We start from the raw sequence: 20,656 nt of genomic DNA, 5'->3' as shown, positions 1-20,656 counted from the left end.
AATACATTACATTTCTATTTGCAGATTTAAATTGTAATTTGCATGTATTTCTTCCATCCAGATGTCTGTAGTCAAACAGTAGTTTAGTAGAACTGGGGTGGCAATTTTTATGCAAAAACTACAATATTATCTTGTGATAATGGGTATGTATTTTAAATTCGTCCAGGAATTAAAGAAGTTCCGGACACATAATCAAAGTCCTCTTTTTATTTTCTTCCATTACTATTGTCTTTTCCGCCGACAATGAAATCTCTGCCCAAAATCTAAGACTTGAGCTTTTTTTACTCCAAAAAATTGCCACTTTAATCAGGTGAACGTCGACTGAGACATTCTGCATGGTAGTTTCAATTCTTTCGCGTGTCAAACGTGGCACTCACTCCATAGGTTCACCACTGCAGTCCTGGATACAATTAGCCACGTGGCAAACAACTTCAGAGTCATATTGCAATTCAGTGGGTGAAAATAATAAAATTGATAATAGGAAGGGTGTGAATGGTATTTTGATTATAAATAAAACAACAGGTTGGTTGTAGGACAATAACTGGCATCTGTCAATATTTTTTTCAATGTATCTACAAATACAGGATCAGCTGTTTGATGGTACAATGGGAAATAAAAAAGGATTGAAAAATTCTTACTATAATATATTTTCTTTTAAAACTGTATCTCACAAAATAACACTATGTACAAAATGTCAAAAGAATACTACATTGTAAGAATAATTTTTAAAAACATGTGTACTCTTTCTTACAAACGAGCAATATAAAAAAACATCTTTTTTTCCCCCCGACCATGTCCGATCCTAATAGGATCATGGGCCTCCACAGAGTAGAGGTTTGTATTAACAGATTTTGTTTTTTTTTAATGAGAAATGGATGTCAGCCACTTGCTCAACCTATTAGGTCCATACCCTGACACACACAAATTCAAAAACAATGTTATGTGTACTTGCCAGACCCGGGATTCGAACCTGGGACCCACGGTGTGATTGCTGACCCCTGATAAAAAAAAAATCAGACTAGAAGTCTAGCCTATCAGAATGTTCTTATGGTGAATGAAAAATGAATAAAAAAAAAAGAGTATTACTTCTAACAAAATTGATTTGCGACATATAAATATTTGAGAAGCAGAGCCTTTACCCATCTGCCCATCTGCTATTTGTTGTGGTTACTGTTATGTCAAAATATAACAGTAGTATATACGATACTAATATCGTAAAACTGAAATAATATCACATCAATTGCAGAAATCACTAAAAGGCACTGGTAAATAAAGATATCACAGGGACATAGCAGTGAAATCTAATATGCCTTATTTGTTTTTGTTACCTTACCCCTTAAACTAGAGCATATTATGTAAAATTGTTGCATTCTCCATAGTGTGCACCAGAGGCGGGAAACTTTTTTATGTAGAAACTCCGCATTCAGTCAGCTGTAACCTAATAAGGCCACATATATATAAGAAATATTGAATTAAACGCCATTCAAAATATTAAAAATAAAAAAAACCACCCAGAAGTCTATTCCCTAAAGAAGTTTAAAATGTACAAGGTCGCAGGTTCTCCACCCTTAATGTAGAGCAGTGATGGCGAACCTATGGCACATGTGCCACTAGTGAGACGCGAATGTTTTATTTTGGAAAGAAAAAAGTAGTAATTTTTTTAAAAAATAATGACTAGCCGTATTTTCTTCGGTTTTTAATATTATTTTTACCAATTGATGCGCAAATGGAAACAACAAAATTCATGCATAAATCATGGATTGTTTTGTATAAAAAATAGCAGGCTAATACTCAAGAATAAGCATTACGTTTAATGGAAATGTAAAATTGCATAGGTCAGTCCTTAGGCGTTATGCATCACATAATATTATCGCACTGACCTCATCAGGCGACAGAGGAAGCCGCGCCGCAACACTCTGATCTGACAGTAGAAAAATATTATATGGCAAATTTTGGCACGAGTACGTTAAAAAGTTCGCTGACCCTGGTGTAGACTATAGATAAGGGTGTTAGACATAAAAAAGCAACTATGGGTACATACATAATAATTCAATTCCCTAAAGAAGTCACAAGTCCATAACTGGACTGTGACATGTCTTGGAAGTATTAAGCTTGCGATATTCACATGAATACACCAACTTCATTATGACCACAACTGTATCTGCATGATCTTTTTCTTTGCTAGTCGACCCAAACTACAGTGGTTATGGTACGCATAAAAAAACATAGCATTCTTAGAGGGCTAGTAACCAGATATATAGTTTCCGGCTGTAAATCATCTAAAAAGTTTGGAGTGCGATGATTGATGAACACCTTCAAGTATGTTATTCCAATTCTACCGAGACTTCATCATCGTCATCGGGGAATAATTGTTCAGGCCAATTCACCTCCGGAAGCAGAGCCCTCGGCCCCAGGAGCCAGTTGTTTATGCTGATGATGCTGCCCGTGCCTAAGGAGTCTAGCGCCCACTCAATATTCACCGGTACCACCCGATCCTTAACGCACATATCTGTAAAAAACCAAAAAAATAAAATAGAAAATTACGGAAGTATCAGATACAGCAGAAAAAGAAACTAATCACAGAACAGACTAATAAGATATAAATACAAAAGTCAGTCGCCATGGACCGAGGCTTTGAAGCCGAATTCGATTTATTATTTCATGACAGTCAGGCCATAAATGCAAGAAATACGAAGCGCGTCAATATTAAATGCGCATTTCGGTTAAGTGGTAAACTTTAATGCTTATTATAATACATGTGTTTAAATTTATTCCGTATTTCTCCACACTTGAGAATTATTCTATTCTATTATTCTTACAGCCTCACGCGGAAAGTCATTCACTTTCCTTGTTTCTGGGTTCACTGATACTAACAATAAAACCAATCAAAAACGTACCATTAATATTGAATTCTAGGCATATTGGTTTTTGTAATTAGACTCCTGTGGGAGGGCGTGCACATGAACAATAATTATACAATAGATAAATCAACATTACTGATAAAAAGGTTGTGTATCAATATTTTAAAACAGGCATGTCCAACATGTCGATCACGCGATATGTGAAAGTTATTCTAAAATCAATTGCGAGGAAGCCTGCGTTACCTTATCGTATCACGTGGTTCGTATTGCACTCACGGCCTGACGCAGAAGTGAGAGAAAGAGAAGGTGTGAATCTCTGAACTTTAAACTGAGGCATAGTTAGGATAATATAATACAATATACATACTGATGAATCTATCCTCCTGTGTGTTATCCAACTCTCCGAGAATGATGCATATTTTATTCGGATCCTTTATCTTGATCTCGTTAAACTTTTCCACGACCTTTCCTCCACCGTTTGTGATTATTTCCTATAAACAAAAAAAGAACATGAAAATTTGCATTGATCTACACGGGATTTTGAGGGAGTTAGACAATCCAGTACGGCGGAAACGAGCCATTAAAAGGTCACCCATATATAACACAACTTAAGTTGAGCCAAGGACTAAGGTGGTGTGATATAATATGATGATTTGTGATGAAGGGGATAAGGGTGTTGTAGAAACTTGTGATGAAACAAAATGAAAAAAATAAAAGGAAATTAATCATTTAATTAATGAATGTCAAAAATAAATACTATACCATGTCCGATCCTAACAAGATCATATTGGGCATCCACGGGGTGGAGGATTGTGTTAAAAAAATTGTTTTTAAGAGAAATGGATGTTAGCCACTTGCCCAAACTTTAGGTCCATACTCTGACTCAAACACAAATTGAAAAAGCAATATGTGTATTTGCCAGACCCAGGATTCGAAATAAATAAATAAATAAGTTGCCTGCAATGCCTGAAGAATCTGACACCATTATACATCTTGTAAAACCTGTAAACCCAAAATTAAAGTTAAAAAAATATGTTTTAAGAAAGATAGATCAGTGAAGGATTTTTTCACCCAAACGCTAGACGCGTTCAGTTCAGTCTAGTTTGTTTTTTCTGAGTTCTATTCAAAACGAAAGTTAGAATCCGATGGATATGAGTTCGAGTTCCACTCTAAACCAAGATTTTACAAATAAGTACAAAGATGGAGCATTCTGTGATTTCCTTGTAAAGATCGCTGAATATGATTTCAGTTTGACCCAGTGGAGAAGAGTGGAGGTAAGCTGTGGACATTCGACATAAGTAGTGTATACTAAACTTTGTCAGTCATACTTATTTCTTTCTCTCTGAACCGAGAATACAAATTTTAGTTGGTATTGGTAAATTTTTAAAATTCAATTAAATCCTGCCTAAAGTAAAGCCTCAATTGAGCTTCTTTAAGAGCTGTTTATTGGCGAATTTACAATCTGCCTGTAAAGTCGCCCAGTGTAATCATCGAATAAGCTAATAAGCAGGTTGTAAACACCGAGAAAAGTTGAAAGCCGGTCAACTTTACACGCCGGCGTGTGGGCCTACTGCGTCTGCGCAGTACCAACCTCCCGGTAAAAAAACGAACTACGTTCCGTCAAAATAGTCGCTGGCTTGTGGTTTCTCAATGAATGGAAAGTTTTGTGTGTAATCATCAAATCGCAGTAGCTGAATCGCCCGCTTTTAAATTCGCCAATAAACAGGTCGTAAAGAAGCTCAATGTAATTGAGGCTTAAACCATAATAGATTTTAGATAAAAAAAAATGGTACTGTTCGGTTATACGGAATACAGCGGAAAACGCATTTTGAAAATAGCCGATAAACTGGATTATGTGTTAGGTTAACCTAACCAAACCTAACCTAACCTAAACTAACCCAAACTAACAAATAATCCAGTTTATCGGCTATTTTCAAAATGCGTTTTCTGCTGTATAACCGAACAGTACCAAAAAAATATTCTTCTCTTTATAAAATAACTAAAACAATGCAATTAAATGTTAATAATTTTAGATATTTTGTAGATATGAGAATATTTTTTATCTATTGTGGTTTGGTGGGTAAGCAAGGTTTAATCGAACTTTAAAAACCATCAGCAATTTAGATTAATGAAAACAAATAAGTATGACTGACAAAGTGTACATTATTTTTGTCGGATCTCCACAGCCTACTTCCACTATTATAGTTTCGTCTGGAGATTGTTTAATTGAAATTTAAAAACTAACCAAAACCATCTGCAATTTATATTTTTAGGTCAATGAAAACAAATAAGTAAGATTGACAAAGTCTAGTGTGCACTGTTTATGTCGAATCTCTACAGCCTACATTCACTCTTCGCCACTGGTTTGACCTGTGCCACTTTTGTGTGCAAAGAATAGTGGGTAACCAATGTTGTATCTAATCAGGGTTTATATGAAAGTAATTTGTCTTTTTCTACCACTTTCATACGTTTAGGCTCAATCTCTATACAAGGAAGTTATTTTGAGCATCTTTGAATACGTACATTTTCTGATAGATACCAAATTATGTATATACAATAGCACATAGTTAATACTTAGTGTGAGGCCTCAGTGCCAGCGTTCGGCGCAGCGTTGAGTGTTCTGCACAACTCAAACGTATAACCGTATTAATGTATAACAAAAAAAAGACATTGTCTACGAACATTTTCACACACGATTATACGTTTGAGTTGCGCAAAACGCTCAACGCTGCGCCGAACGCTGCCACTCAGGACGTACACTTACTGTTAAAATATCGACATCGAGAAGGGCGAATGGTGGGAAGCAGAAGAATGTGATGCCTGTGAAGATTTTCTCCGTCCTGGTTCTAGAGATCATAGGTCCTGCCAATCCCGTACTGTCCAGGACCTCGTAAGGCTCCTTAAACAAAAGGAGACAACAATCATAATGGTTGTACTCAAAGGCTTCGGCCACATAGGCAGGTGCTTTGCGAGTCCTGAGCTAGATGCTAAGCTTGCCTACTAAAAACACTACTACCACATTGCACGCTACGTTCTTGGGTACAAATTCATTTGACATTTGAGAGCATACAAGTCAACAACGATATGTCACTCTCAAAACTAACCAGAAACCTATTTCTCACAGAGAATTTATGTTTAAAATTTCGTATGTCTCAAATTCGAACTCGTTGAATGCATTCATCCCATGCGTCATTATTCATAACCTCAAAATTTACGGTGTTTGACGTTTGTCTTACTGAAGAAACATCCGCCATCTTGCAAAATCCATAGACAATGGCAAAATCACTACGAGACACAATAAAAATAACCAACACGTTTGTTCGCCGGGAGACTCACGAGGTGATTCATAATCACGTAGCGAGGCGCGAAGCGTGCAGTGTGGCCATTGCAATAGAATAGTGTGCATTCGTTCACTAGGATATACCACCTAGCACGTAGCCACCGAGCAAGGCACCTGCCTACGTGGCCGAAGCCTAAGAGTGCCAGCGTTACACCGCATGTGCCCCCAACACGGAGTGGAATTGTGGAAATGGAATAATCTAATATATTAGTATAAACAATGCAATTTAATGCGGAACGGACCATCTAGGATGGAAAGCTGGTACCTACATCTTCGTTCGCTTACAATGCATGCATCACTGAAAACATACTTCAAGTTATCACTGCCAATAAAAAATCTAGGCTGAGATCTAATTTTAAAAAATTATACGATTTTCATGAAAAAATTATGAATAGAATACGTTTCTTGTTTTTAACAATACAAGTGGTAATAAACGATCACAAGAATGTCATCGTCGAAATTATTGAGTTCAGTGGATGTATACGGCAGCGAAGAACTAGGGACCGAGAAGAGTGGAAGGAGGCCTTCATCCAGCAGTGGATTGACTCCAGAAGAGACAAGAAAAGTTTAAAAATCTTAAAACATATACAGTCGAACTTGGTTATTACGATCACGGAAATAGATCTCGGATGTAATGAGGAAACATTCGTTGACATTTTAGTTTATGATTTTCTCCATACATTTATTTACTTTTATAACGAGCTACTTCTCGGGTATACCGAGCAAAACTATTAATGTGTCGATCGTTTAAAAACAACATTTTTGACCCTAAGCAATAAAATCCGACCGGGCAGTTAACTAGACTGATGCCGCCGGGATCGGATTACGTTTTTGACACTAGTTAAGTGTCTAAGTACCTAATTGGTGTTTTTGCCGACAACATTAAAAAATTATCCATGTATATGGTTGAAATTACATGTTAAAAATCCAAGCTTTGTGAAGTCAGTAGGTACCTACCAGCGCCAACGGCTCAGCACTTCATTACAACTTATTTTGTAGTTTATGAATGCCACGTTTGTTTCGGGGATTTTTACGACGGTTTTCAGATTTTTTATGTTCTATGGTTAAATAGAACGTGGCACGAAAAATTTTATATAACGAGTAATGCCTATAATGAGTAAATTCAGTCGGCTCCATCTTTCTCGTAATAACCAAGTTCGACTGTACTTTGTTATAAAAAATTTTTTTTTTTTTTTGTAACCGTCGTGTTAAAGGAAAAAATCAGTATTAAAATAATTGGTCTGTTTTCTTCGACCGTGCAAAAAAAGAAACAGGTGTAATTTTAAAAAATCCAGTTGCTTTGGAATTTACGCGGAAATCTACTAGACAAAATCATCTGGGAGTATTATAAAAGCAGTGGATTGACGCTTTTGAGATGTGGTGTTGGAGGAGCACCCTGAGAATTCCCTTTAGTAAAGAATACAGAGATAGGGAGTGTTAACAAAACATTTGTTGAAAGGATAAGTGATACTAATTACCTCATTAACGTGGCATTTGGTTTTGAGACATTCGAGTATCCAATCACCGTTCAGAATCCATATCCCAGCAGCCAGCGCCCTCATGTATTTAACAGATCTGTATCGAATCAAAAGTAAGGTATGTTGAAGAAAACCATTGTTTTGAAGTGTGATTGTGTTATAGTCTGTGATTGTCGAGTAAATCATATTCAACGTGTACACCACGATCCACAGGCTGTTTGCATGTCAATTCAATGCACTGATGCACAATCAAAATGATAAATTTGTACAGTTGTCAATTGCTCCTACTTTCATTTAACATTTGTTGTAGAGGACAGTACTTTAGCTAGTGTCCTTTTGTTTTATTTTTCGTCAATTTCCATTATTTTGATGATATTTAAGTTCTTCATTTTCAGTGATTCTCAAAAAAACTACAGATAGATGAAAAATGTTTTATTAGACTTATGATTGACGGCTCAGATTATCGGAAAAGCTATAAAAAAAAATAGTCTCAAATCTGATTCTCCGATCAAATCCGATTTTTAGGGTGCCGTGAAAGAATCTATATACATTACGGACGTTGTGAAATGAAAAGTTTGAAAGGGGGATCTGGGTTCGATTCCAAGCGAAGTGAAACCAGTCTTGGTATTTTATAAAATGTACAAAAGAAAACAATTATCATAACTTGTTAATTACATCTTTTTTATTCAAAGAAATACACACGATTCAAGAATGTAGCATTCTTGAATCGTGTGAATTAAATTCGGAAATGTTAAGACTATTACCGTGGTTTAAATTAAGCTGGGTTTAATTGGATTTTAAAAACTAACAAACACTATCTATGCATTGTAGTCTTGGTTTATCGCAAACAAATACGTTTGACTGACATAGTTTAGTTTGCACTATTTATGTCTTAACAGCCTTTTCCATTGGTTTGTAGTAATAATAATTAATGTGTTGTACGTCCTTTCAACATTATTGTATGAAATCAATGATCACTGCAAACTCATAAACTCCAAATCCTCTGTGGCAAGTAATATTGTCACATTTATTCTGCACATATTTTGTATACATGAAAAACAAGCGGCAACATATGAAAAAAATAAACAAACCTTTGAGATCTATTAGAATCGTCAACATCGACGATCAAGTGTGTCAACTCGCACTTGTACGCATCAGAATACCGCCATTGTCTCTGCGTCACCAATAACTTTATCGAAGCCATAACCTGATTACGCACACGCGAGCACGCAATGATGATGTCGTTACATTCGACAGCGCGCGCCAACGTTTTAGGATAAGCTCGACTGGCAGAAGGTCCCAAATTGGAACGGCATACAATTCTGTTCGCATTTGTTTGAGGAGGGAATAAGATAGAACTTCTTCTACCATCGGATGAATCGGTAGGCAACTTAGGCGTGTTATTGGTACTAGAATCGAACGCTTGATCCAAGAATTCATTTTCAATCCTCGACTTCATGTGCGCCGGCGATTGGTAGCTGTTCACGTTATCTTTATCAGAAACACCAGGAGTTTCACTGTCTTCCAGCAGAGATTTTTCTTCAGTCACATTCGGCATGGGGTTATATGTTAGGGACCTACGCGCTTGTCGAGTAACTGGCGTAGATCTGTATTTGACGTCATTATTAAATCGTGTTATGCTTAATGGAGTATCAGAACGGCTGTTTTGTTTATTTGAAATGAGCTCATCTTGTCTCTCACTGCATATGTCTATTAAATTTGGTGGTTCATCATCGATGGTTTGGGCAACCTCATTTGTCTTTTCGCTGAATAAATGAGAGCATTCTTCCACTGGACTTAGTACCTTTCCACAAACGTTATTCGAAGTGTTTCGTTTTTGAGCAGACACACTTTCACTCGCTGTCGAATTACTGCGTTGACTTAATTTCCTTGCGAATGTTGTTTTTCTGTAAAATAATAATAAACATTAAGATTGGGAATATGGTGGCAAGACGTACTTTTGAAAATATTAAACATCTCTCCTAAAATGGAGACATACATGACTCTGGGCACTCGATGAAGAGCGATCAGGTGCTACGTCATACCTGTACAGTAAAACCTCATTAGTAAGAACACTGATAATTCGTAATTCGAAATTTTCCCGAAAAAAAAGTCCCTTGAACATTATTTTCATATAAAACCATACCTTTAATTCAAATTTCGTAATTCCAAATGATTTCAGAGTCCTGGCATATAAAAATAGTCAATAAATCGTAATAAAGTACACTATTTCATGAGCCAATCATTGAAAATTGTGACAGATTTTTCTTAAAACATCGTAAATTACTTATTTTAAGAAGATAATATAAATAATCCTGACATTTTATGACCCACTAACACACACGGAATCGGAAATTTCGTAGGCGCATCTATGATCGTAAACGGGATTAATGAAAATCAAAAAAAATTTTTTCTTCAAAATTTTAATATTTCGAATTTTTTTTCCATTTTCAGTCTCGTGGAATTCGTATTGACGAGGTTTTACTGTAATTTTAAATAATTTATAGATAAAAGAATATTTTTTGACTATTATCTATGATGGCTTGGTTTACGCAGGGTTTTATTTGAATTTTAAAAACTAACCAACACTGTCTGCAGTTTGTTTTCTTAGTTCAATAAAAACAAACAATTTTAACTGACAAAGTTTAATGTGCATTAAACTATATGCTGTATGTCGAATCTCCAGTCTACCTCTACCCTTCGCCACTGCTGTGCGTCATATGGAAAGAAATCGGCTTCATATAACCGGACAAAACCCTTTCTTTAGTTTTTTCCTCTGAGGTTGCTATCATTAATCATGTTGTAAAATAAAAAGATTAATTACCTGGGTTTTTGCGGCGTATCCTCTACTACGCTATTGTCGGAATCCATTTTGTCCATGTTGGGCGTAGCCGTATTTAATCTCCCTTCGCAAACCATCGGCCCGTCACCATTATCAGAAGCCGCACCGATAATATTATTTTCAACACTCGTCTCGACATGTTTATTAACAATATTAACCGGCGGTTTGGTCTTCAAGCAAACATTATGTTGAGTGAATCGTTCCGTATCAAATATAACATCGCTGCATCTGATGCTGTGATCTATTTCCATGCTTACATTCCTCAAGTCCGTGCTGTCGGTGATTTTATCTCTACTCGTTTCGACATTGACGCTTTTTTCAACTTTTCGCACCGGAGTCACTTTCGATAGCGGTACGGTTTTATCGACTGGTGTATATGAATTCTTTTTTTTCGACCTGTTATCAATATCAGCGAAAACTGTGCCAATAATTTCTTCATAGTTCATTGGTTCACTGTTGCAATCTGCATTAATCGTTTTATCAGCGGAATCTGTTTCGTCTGCTTGGGACTTGAATCGTATTTCTATGTCATTATTAACGGGCATTTTACCATCGTACGCACTGTTTAATTTAAATTTTTTCGTAAGAGACATGTCGGAACAGTTGGGAGTGATCCGTGAGCGTTTCCTGCTTTTCGTATGGAGCGTGGAGTCGGAAATTTGAGAATGATCATCAGAATTTTCAATTACAAGCAAACTCATATCCTTATCGAACAATTTAGAGTTGACTGTCTTATTAACATTGTCATTGTCAGTATTCCGTTTTAAGGAAGGAATTATTATCTCCGACATCTGTTTATGCAAAGGTGCAGCTGCTATTGTTGGTTCATGGAAGCCGTCAGTATTTTCAGGTTGGCATAAATCATTCTTGTCCAATCCGAATGCCATATTTTTCACTTCATTATCACTAGTCGACAACATGGCAAGAGGAATTGTATTTACATTTTTCTTTGATTCCGTACCCACGTTAACTTCAAAAACATTTTGTTTGGATAAACCGACACCTTGAAAAGAAGATATAACCTCACTTTCTTTTTCAAACATACCATCGTAATATTCAGGATTGTTTGACACCGTTCCAACTAAAATACTTTGACTACTTTTGTTTCCAGTTGCATCAATACTATCTTTTTCTGCCGTGTAAATAGTTGTATTTTCAGCTGCAGAACTAGTTTTGCGCACTGCTATAGGACTAGTTTGCGCGTCTCTCGTCGTAACAATCTTCATTTCGGAGCAGCTATCGTCAGGTAAATTATCTACCAGCGGTTGATTTCGAACTACGATCGAGGTTATAACATTGTCACGGCAAATTTCTATATTGACCCCGTCCTGCGGTGCCTTTCGCCAGTTTTTCGAGACACAATTAGATTTGTAAAAAAACGGTATTTTTTTGATCTGTTTAACAGAATTTTTATCTGTTAATTTGCTGCCGTAAACAAATCGCACCATCTGTTTACTGGCAGGGTTGCATATTTCATTAGATTCTAACGATACTGAACTAGTTTTGGCACGTTCAACGGTCGCCGAGATTGTTTTCAGCGATTCGGAATGTATTTTAGGGTCTGTAAGTGAAAAAGCATTTCGTTCGATTTTGTCCAATTGTCTTGGTATTGAAAGTGACTTAATGCGGGAGTATCCAACCTGCATTTTAACGTTATCATCAACATTGAAATCGCTCAAAATTTCCTTAACAACTCGACTAGTATTCAGTTTATCGGATGTGGTTTCTCGATCATCTTTGTCACAGATCTTTTCTGGTTCGTCTACACGAGTCAAATCAATCGTGCAGGGAGCCTGCGGAGGCGGTATTGAAGATGATTCACTGGAATTGAGAATAGTATCAATGTGCTTTGATACCTCCAACACCTTTTGCAAAGCTAGACAGTCCTTATCGACGAAAGTCTTATCGCTCAACAATTCGGTATCCAGTGAAATAACGGATGGCATTGAATCAACTCGGCAATTTCTGACGGCCTCTACGTCGGGCGAAGGCATAGTTATCTCATCGGCGAACTTCCTCCTCTTAGAGTGCGGAGTGATACACTCTTCAATAACAATCTGAGTTTCTGCACCGAATTTGTCTGAGTCTTTGTTTTTGTGGCCGTTTATCATAACCGGCGCATGCTTTTCAATGGATATATCCAGTTTCTTGACGGTTGTTTTCTTTTTAAGGATCTTCTTCAGTTGTTTAACGGTCTTCCATGGGTTTTTATTTTTAACCTCGTCAGAACTGTTCAATGATTTTTCTTGCGGTATTCCAATGATATCGATTATCGCGGACGTACTCATTTTAAGGGACGTATTAACCTGCGTAATTTCGTCAACGCTATCATCGGATACCGCACGATTACGTCTAGTAGTACGCTTGTTGGAACGTCTACTACAACCTGATAATGTATCTTTACTGTCTTCTTTAGGTTTACCATCGTCAACCTCGTCGATATATTCCGAACTTAAAACTTGAATTTCGTCAAAATCAATTAATCCTGCGCTCATTTCCGTGTCCTTAGATACTTTTTTCGTTTTAAAAAAATCGGGGTTTGGTTTCTTCGTAAAATCAAACCTCACGGGTCCTGAATAAAATTTCGGGTCACGGTTTACTTGTGAAACAGACGGGAAATCATCTTCCAGAAAGTCGTTTTCCTCGGCTTTCAGCCAGTCGACTACTTTCTCATTAAATGAACAGTCACTGTTATTCTTCCGATTCGACAATCTTCGAAAAGATTCGCCGACTTCTTCTCCAGGAAATATGAGAGCGTCGGGCTGTTGGCTGACGGAAAGGAGTCCTCTCAGTGGGGAGGGTTGGGAGTCGAGGGCTTTTCTTCGCTCGTATTTCTTGGAGAACCTCTTACTGTTGTCTTTGAACAGTTCTTCTGACGATTCTTTTTGGTTGTCGACAACAGCTTTAAGGCTCTCGTCTGATGAGGATCTTTCTAGAACTGACAGTAAAAAATCAATCAGACAATAATTATCTTACAGAATTTGGTTAGGTTAGGTCCATATTCTGGCTAAAATCAACAAAATATCTCTGGATAGTGGGAGAGGAGTTGGTTCAATGAAACGATAAGCCAGAGAAAGACTTGCCCCGCAAATGACTGGCACCGGAGGTTTGTAACTCCCGCCAGGTAATAGCTCCGATGTTAGAGCTCTCAGATGCCTGGCTCCCCCACAAATACATGTTGCTAAAATTAGAGATTGAGTCCTTGAGTGAGGAGATTTCCAAATCTTTTAACAGATCGTTGAGACCTGCGTCTTGGACATAATAAAAAAAAAATGATTTATTAATAAAAAATTTTGTATTATAACAATATGCTTTTATAATGATTTCAACTCCGCAAACTATGCCTTTTCTTTACTAATTTTTTGAAGTTATACTTCTTTAGGCGCATTTGGAAAATCAGATCAGAGTGTATTTTTGGCGTGTGACATGTAACACAAAATTTATTTTTTCACAAAAAAATAAACGCACTCAATTTGATTCAAACCACCAATTGTTAGGTTATCAGCTGAACGCACTACCATTACTCCACAGTATGATACTCCAATCGATTATACAGTATAATATTATAGTTTAGAATTGTTCCGTTGCCTAGGCAGCGAATTTATTATTGTCGACCATTTGCATTTCCTTATGTAAACAAACTATTAAACGTCATAGTGGCAGTTGTTACTTTAAAAATAAAAACAACGATAAATAATTATATAATTTAGTAATATAAGTTAAAGTGTATAGAAATAAACCAACGGCGTTCCAATAAGCGGTCCTTTTTCTTGAGTGTGTAATTTAACAAGATAATTAAGAGCTAGTCGAAGAATCTAGGTTATCACAAGTTGTTTTTGTTTTATTACGCCAAAGAAGTATAACTTCTAACTCGCGTACATAAGTACACATCGATTTTTTTTTAATATACGATGACTTAAGCGTCGGCCTATAGCGTTGTGGGTCCCAGGTTCGAATCCTGGGTCTAACAAGTACACATATTGTTTATCAATTTGTGTATGAGTCAAAGTATGGACCTAATAGGTTGGGCAAGTGGCAGACGTCCATTTCTCGTAAAAAACAGAATCTGTTAATACAAACCTCCACTCTGTGAAGGCCCATATGATCTTACTAGGCTCGGACATAAGTTGAAAATATAATAATAATATCCTCATCTATATTTTTTGTAGATATGTTTGTTATGAAATCATGTATCTTGAAAACGTGCAAATTTTTGTGTTTTTCTCATCGAGAAAATATATTACAATGCTAGTGTTAATCAACGTGTTGCCGACCTCTGATCTATATAGAGAAAAATTCTCTGACGACTATGGGATCCTAGGCAACCCGCAGGGTATTGTTGTGCCACTGTTTACTGTGATCTCACCATTTAGTCCAGAGAATTGGTGAAAGTTTCCAACAAAGTGCAGTACGGCGCGTGTCCTGGCCGAAAGAGCCGTGTCGGGTCGCAGCCTATTGGAAGACGTCAACCCGCAGCTCCGGCAGGCCCTCGAGGAAGACCAGCATGTAGAACAGGCCACGTGGCCGCACTCACCGATTACGGGCTCCCGGATTATGTTCGAGCTGTGATAATCAAATACGAAACAATAATTCATTAACAATTCTCCTGATGCTAATGCGCTTGTTATCCGAGAATCCTACAGGCCTTAAAACCGAATGAATAATGGGTCGTGTATTGTATACCTTGTATGTTGTATTATCCGATGAACCGGTAGTCATCTGTCAAATATGAGGAACAGAATCAAGGTCTAAACAAAAACTAACCATAAGTGTAAGTGAGAAAGCATTTTTGGCACACGTATGATCTCCGCAATATTATGTGTTAGAGTAAGATAAAAGACTTCGACTTTGTGAAGCTAGAAGGGTATCCAGTAAAAATTGGTTTGACTCTTGTGTTTAGAACAAAACCGGCAGATTGTGTTACTGAAATAATATATATAGTTTTTTTTTATGCGAAACATAAAGTTATTGGTCAATACTTTTAGTTCATTTTATTGGAACGATGTTATAACATTTCACAAGTAAGTTAACAATAATAAAATTGAGGTTCTACTCTGTTTCATACGGAAAGAAAACGGTTTCATATTGACAGACGATACCATCCATCTTTAGTATTATAGCTCTGTGAACAGAATACTCACATCATGCTCTCACTGAAACTTGTTATCTTTCCCTCGCATGTGACATAATTTCTCAGGGGACAGATTGGTGGTGTTGGATAGTGGCCAACTGTACAGTAGAATCTCGATATAGCGGACTTTGGATATAGGTAACGGACAAAATATCCGTCAAATGTGAAAATTGTTAAAGCCTTTGTATATATCGTCTTTTAAGAAACAACACCGCGTAAGTCCCCATTTGGTGGTTTTGAGTTTTGAATAACATTCGGTAGGTAAAAAAATCCTACACCGTGTTCCTTCTATGGAAATTTTTTTTTTTAACTAAACACAAAAAAAATATGTTAAAAGGTATCAATTTTCAATTTTTTGAGACGTTTTTTGTTTCCCCTGAAAATTTTAATTAAATGACTTCCGCGGTGTTGTTTCTTAAGCGACGATATACTCGGTAAACCGGCATTGATGTACGAAAGCCTACCAAACTCCACTTTTGACTAAAGAAAACTATTGTAAAAATATCTAATCATTTGATTCCAATACAAATTAGCCTTAACAAAATAATATAATCCTGACAAAGCAGTTCACACTATAGATCTACCATCATAAATTGGCGTTTCAGCGAGGGCGCTAGTATGACATTGAGAATGTTGCCATAACTAACAAAAAAATGGTTATTTATACATTTTTATTGGTAGTAGATTTATGTACAAAAATATTAAAATAAAAAATAAACACAATCAAAATAAAAACGCGTTACTTTCTTTATAACCATGAGGAAGAAATGCATAGTTGGAAAAATCATAAATTGTAAAATATAAAGTAGTATTGTGTATATTTTAGTCATGGAAAAAATATAATAAAAAAGGCGAAAATAAATTAAATTCACTCTAAAGACAGTAAAATAGTATCAAAATCAATGGAATTTTAAATAAAACACGATAACAAACTATAAATTACACAAACAATGTAGAAATTATATAACTACTATTATAATGGTTCAATTCCAGATAGACTATCATCCGATTCTGTGTCACTCTCAGGACTGTTTACGGTAAAAATAAAACCATCCATTTCTGTATCCATAATAGCATCTCTGGCGTAATATTGCTCTTCCAATTTTATGACATGCTTACACACATTTTGCCATTCTTCTGTGGTAATACTTTGAAAGGCTGTTTCCGTTAATCCACATATATTGCTATTCAATTGTCCTACATTTTTTTGAGCAACCCTCCGTTTCATTGTGGCCCAGATTAATTCTATCGGATTAAGGTCACAGTGATATGGTGGGAGTCTTACTACCGTGTGACCATGACTGGCAAGCGGTTCGTCAATGACGTATCTCTTTGGACCTTTGTGGGATAAAATTAATTCATAAAGTTGGCTTTTTCGCATTTCGTCAACTGGAATTCTACGTTCAAGAAGCCAATTCTTCATTTCACCTATGCGATTACCCATTGTTGGACATTTATCCTGCTGCACCGAATGGTAAGATGCATTATCCCCTACTACGATTGAGTTTTTGGGTAAATTGGGTAAAAGTCTTTCTATTACCCATTTTTTAAAATCGTCAGCATTCATGGAATCGTGGTAATCTCCTGTGGATACATGTCGATAATTCTGACGAGGCGTTATTATGGAATTCGAACTTGTAAATGTCAGTTTAATTAATATACTAAATTTTGTAACTCCGTTTACATTCACAAATAATAATTAAGTATTTATTTATATTGCTATCCGACATTAATATTTTTTTATATCATAACTTTGAACAAAACTAAAAAAACAGAAGAAATTACTTGCGTTGTAATATAAATGCAACTTGGTAACACTGAAAATAAAACTCTGTCTGTCATGGCCGCTACCCGTTGTATCGCGTTATCAATAGGAATAATCAATCCCTTTTGTCTTTTCTCGTCATCGCAGAACTGCAATACTTTTAGAATGATGTCTCTGGCATTCCCACAAACTGTTTTAGAACTACTTGCCATTATGCACTATACTTATTTCTTCTGTATTTTCAATAATAAAATATATATCCCGAATTCTGCACGCTGACGTTTGACAATGTAAACATTTGACTCAGTCTGGAATAAATTTGTCATAACGTCCAATCAGTAAACGCTACTGAGTTATTTTTAGATTGCACTTCGTCTGCATTCATTTTTTCGTGGAGACATTATAATTGGTTGTTGATTATATTAAAATATAGCTTACTTTAAATACTTACAAATTAATTGGTGCTAAGTAGCTATCAAATAATGTCAAATATTATAAGGTCACATTCGTTTATTAATAATCTAAAATGCTCTTTTTATATTTACAAATGTACAAACAATAAAAATCTTGCGAGCAAGAAAATCAGCATACTTAAATTAGCAACAAACACACGTTTGATTATAAAATACTATATCAAATATAAAATTATGTATAAGGTACATTTCTTATTTAGAAGGATAAAGCTTTTTTTACTTGTTGATCTTTTTTTTATATTTTGTAAGTAAGTATATTTTATGTATCAACACTAAATATAATGTGTTTTTTTATATTTTGACGCCATGAGAGTTAGATAAACGCAAGCGCAATCCATAATTCGAGAAACATGTTGTAAAATTAAATGGCGTTTGTGACAAATTTATCCTCGATAGACAATTTTAGTTTCAAATTCGACCGGCCGCCAACTTACGATGGTAGATCTATACTATCAAAATTATTGTATTTTGTTATTATTTCAGATACAGTGCTCTCTCAGTAATCCGCCACCCGAAAAACCAGACAAGTGTCCAATTAGTGAAAGCGGAGGATTATAGTGCATACTTACAAAATATGGTAAAATTAAAACAGGTATTTCGTAATTTATAATCAAAATCAAGTATTTTTTTTACTAAATTATACATAAAAACTGATTTTAAACAGTAAATCACTTGACACAACCAGTTGTTCAGTGAGGCAGATATTCTTGAATGGCTTAGGATCCCTGGTACAGTACTTTCTTCGCGATGAACGTACGTTTTACGAAGGAGCAGTTTCCAAAAACCCGTCTCATCTGCGTTGTATGCTTGTACGTGGCGGACTATTATTTAGTTGTAGTATGACAACCGAATACCGGCGAATTATAGAGCTTGATTTTGTGCTTTTAACTAGTAAAAATAACGGCGGATTACTGAGAGTGTATTGTATTTCCAACTGTGTTTACATAATATTATGAAGAGATTTGAAATGCATAGGTATTTAGTCAATACATAAGGTATACGAATGAAATATTGTATTAAATAGTGGTGTGAACAGTTTTATCGAGGCTGTTTTGACAGGACCATTTGTTTTCGTAGGCCTAATTTGTCTTCTAATCGTGTGACTAGAAACTTTTACAACATTATTTTCAACACTGTTACCGTGGTTCTCTATGGTCGAAAGTGGAGGTTGATAGTTTTCATTGTAAAACGGCCAGAATCTGACGGATGGGCTTTCGTACATTAGAGCCGGTAAATCTATCAAAATAGTTAGAGCAAAGTTTCAGTGTGCCATACTTAAGTGACATTTTCTTAAGCAACAAAGATAATTAGTCCTTTATCAGCTTCACTTTTATCCTTTTGGGCACCTTCGCTATAGAAAATGAGTTCTTCAACATCTTTGACGATGACGTCGTAGTTCAGAAACTGTTTAAAGTTCCCCAATAATATGGATGGGGTTTGATAAGTTAGGAAAAACAAAGCATTTTGGAAGTCCTCTGTACATAGATAAAGCAAGGAGTCTCACAAAGTATAGTAACAAATATGTAAAAATTATATTTATCTGTTAATAAATAAGTAATAGTGTCACCATACCATGCGATGCATTTCACATTTTTGATAAGTGTTTTGACGTAAGAAGCCGCCTTCTGTAATGTTACGCTGTCCATATTCGGACTCATGATTGTACACGAATGCGCTGTTATTAACTGCAGATTCACTCTAAGCAACTCTGAATGCACCTGACATCGTCACAATCTGTTTACATGTCACATATCATCTTTAAAGACTCGATTTGACACGCAAGTTGTTGAAGAACTATTGCCAAAAAACAAATCGGCGCCAACTGGTGTAAAACTAATTGCAAATAATAGTAGACATAGACTAATATACCATAGATAATATACGCAAATAATACACGTTTATTGTCTATTCTATACTGATCCACCATTTAAAAAGATGTATGCAGTAAATAAAATAGTTATTAGCGGCCTTTAGACACACATTCTTTACCGCATGCTCAGGAGCGTACGTGCCGGAACCCGATATTGAGCGCGTAGCCGCGTAATATCACACGCGTAAGATGTCTACTGTTACAATTTACATGTCAACTATATCCAGTGCGATAGCGCCACGTTTTGCACATGTTTTGAGGAGCGCGCGCCGGGATTGAGCGTCTAAAGGCATATCGCCCGTTCATTACGGCGTGATCGTGGAAGTCGTTGGAGCGTGCAACAATTCAACGGTTTTAGCATGGTTTAGTAAGAGTGTGTTATTTTGACACACTGCATGTTGACATTTACTTAGCTCAAACACAGTTTCGTAAACAAACCATTCTTGAGATAAAACAATTCAATCAAATCCTTCCGCACACGAAATAACCAAAATATAACGCATGAACAAGTTTAGCTTTATTTTTATACAAGAAGGCATCTATCTGTACACACTTAATTTCACAAAGAAAAATATTATATTAGCTGAGCTTGTACAGGCGCAAGTATAAGTTTAAGTCAAAACAAAAAACGAAAAGTCTGGGTTAAAGACTATAGACGGTGTTTTGATCACCTACCCTTAATTCGTGAATTACGTCAAAACTATCCCGATGATTTAAAAAAGTATTTAAGAATGAACAGTAGTTCATCATTTGATCACAGATTCATCCTCAATATCCCTGATCTCCTAATCCATATTTGACATGTTTGCCGTTAGAAGCTCTTGGTCCTTCGTGAAGAGCAGCAGATCGTAATACCACAATGATGGCTCATATACTTACTTCATCTCTTCCGCCAC

The 20,656-nt window shown here is 36.1% G+C and overlaps 1 protein-coding gene across 1 annotated transcript; it reads right to left on the bottom strand.

Moving 5' to 3' along the window:
* Positions 1-623: 623 nt before the first annotated feature.
* On the bottom strand, positions 624-19,704 carry LOC147069091 (uncharacterized). The gene is made up of 8 exons (XM_085951102.1): positions 19,463-19,704; positions 14,888-15,084; positions 10,504-13,459; positions 8,771-9,586; positions 7,680-7,776; positions 5,626-5,760; positions 3,229-3,352; positions 624-2,509 (listed from the first exon to the last, which is right to left on the bottom strand). The coding sequence occupies exons 1-8, from the start codon at positions 19,546-19,548 to the stop codon at positions 2,325-2,327; spliced, it is 4,596 nt and encodes a 1,531-aa protein (XP_085807228.1). The 5' UTR covers positions 19,549-19,704; the 3' UTR covers positions 624-2,324.
* Between the last annotated feature and the right edge of the window lie 952 nt (positions 19,705-20,656).

The sequence above is a fragment of the Rhyacophila brunnea genome, unplaced genomic scaffold, assembly GCF_057557595.1.
Source record: "Rhyacophila brunnea isolate RB1 unplaced genomic scaffold, BYU_Rbru_1.0 scaffold_24, whole genome shotgun sequence".
NCBI classification, from domain to species: Eukaryota; Metazoa; Arthropoda; class Insecta; order Trichoptera; family Rhyacophilidae; genus Rhyacophila; species Rhyacophila brunnea.
This window is presented reverse-complemented; position numbering and strand designations above follow the sequence as displayed.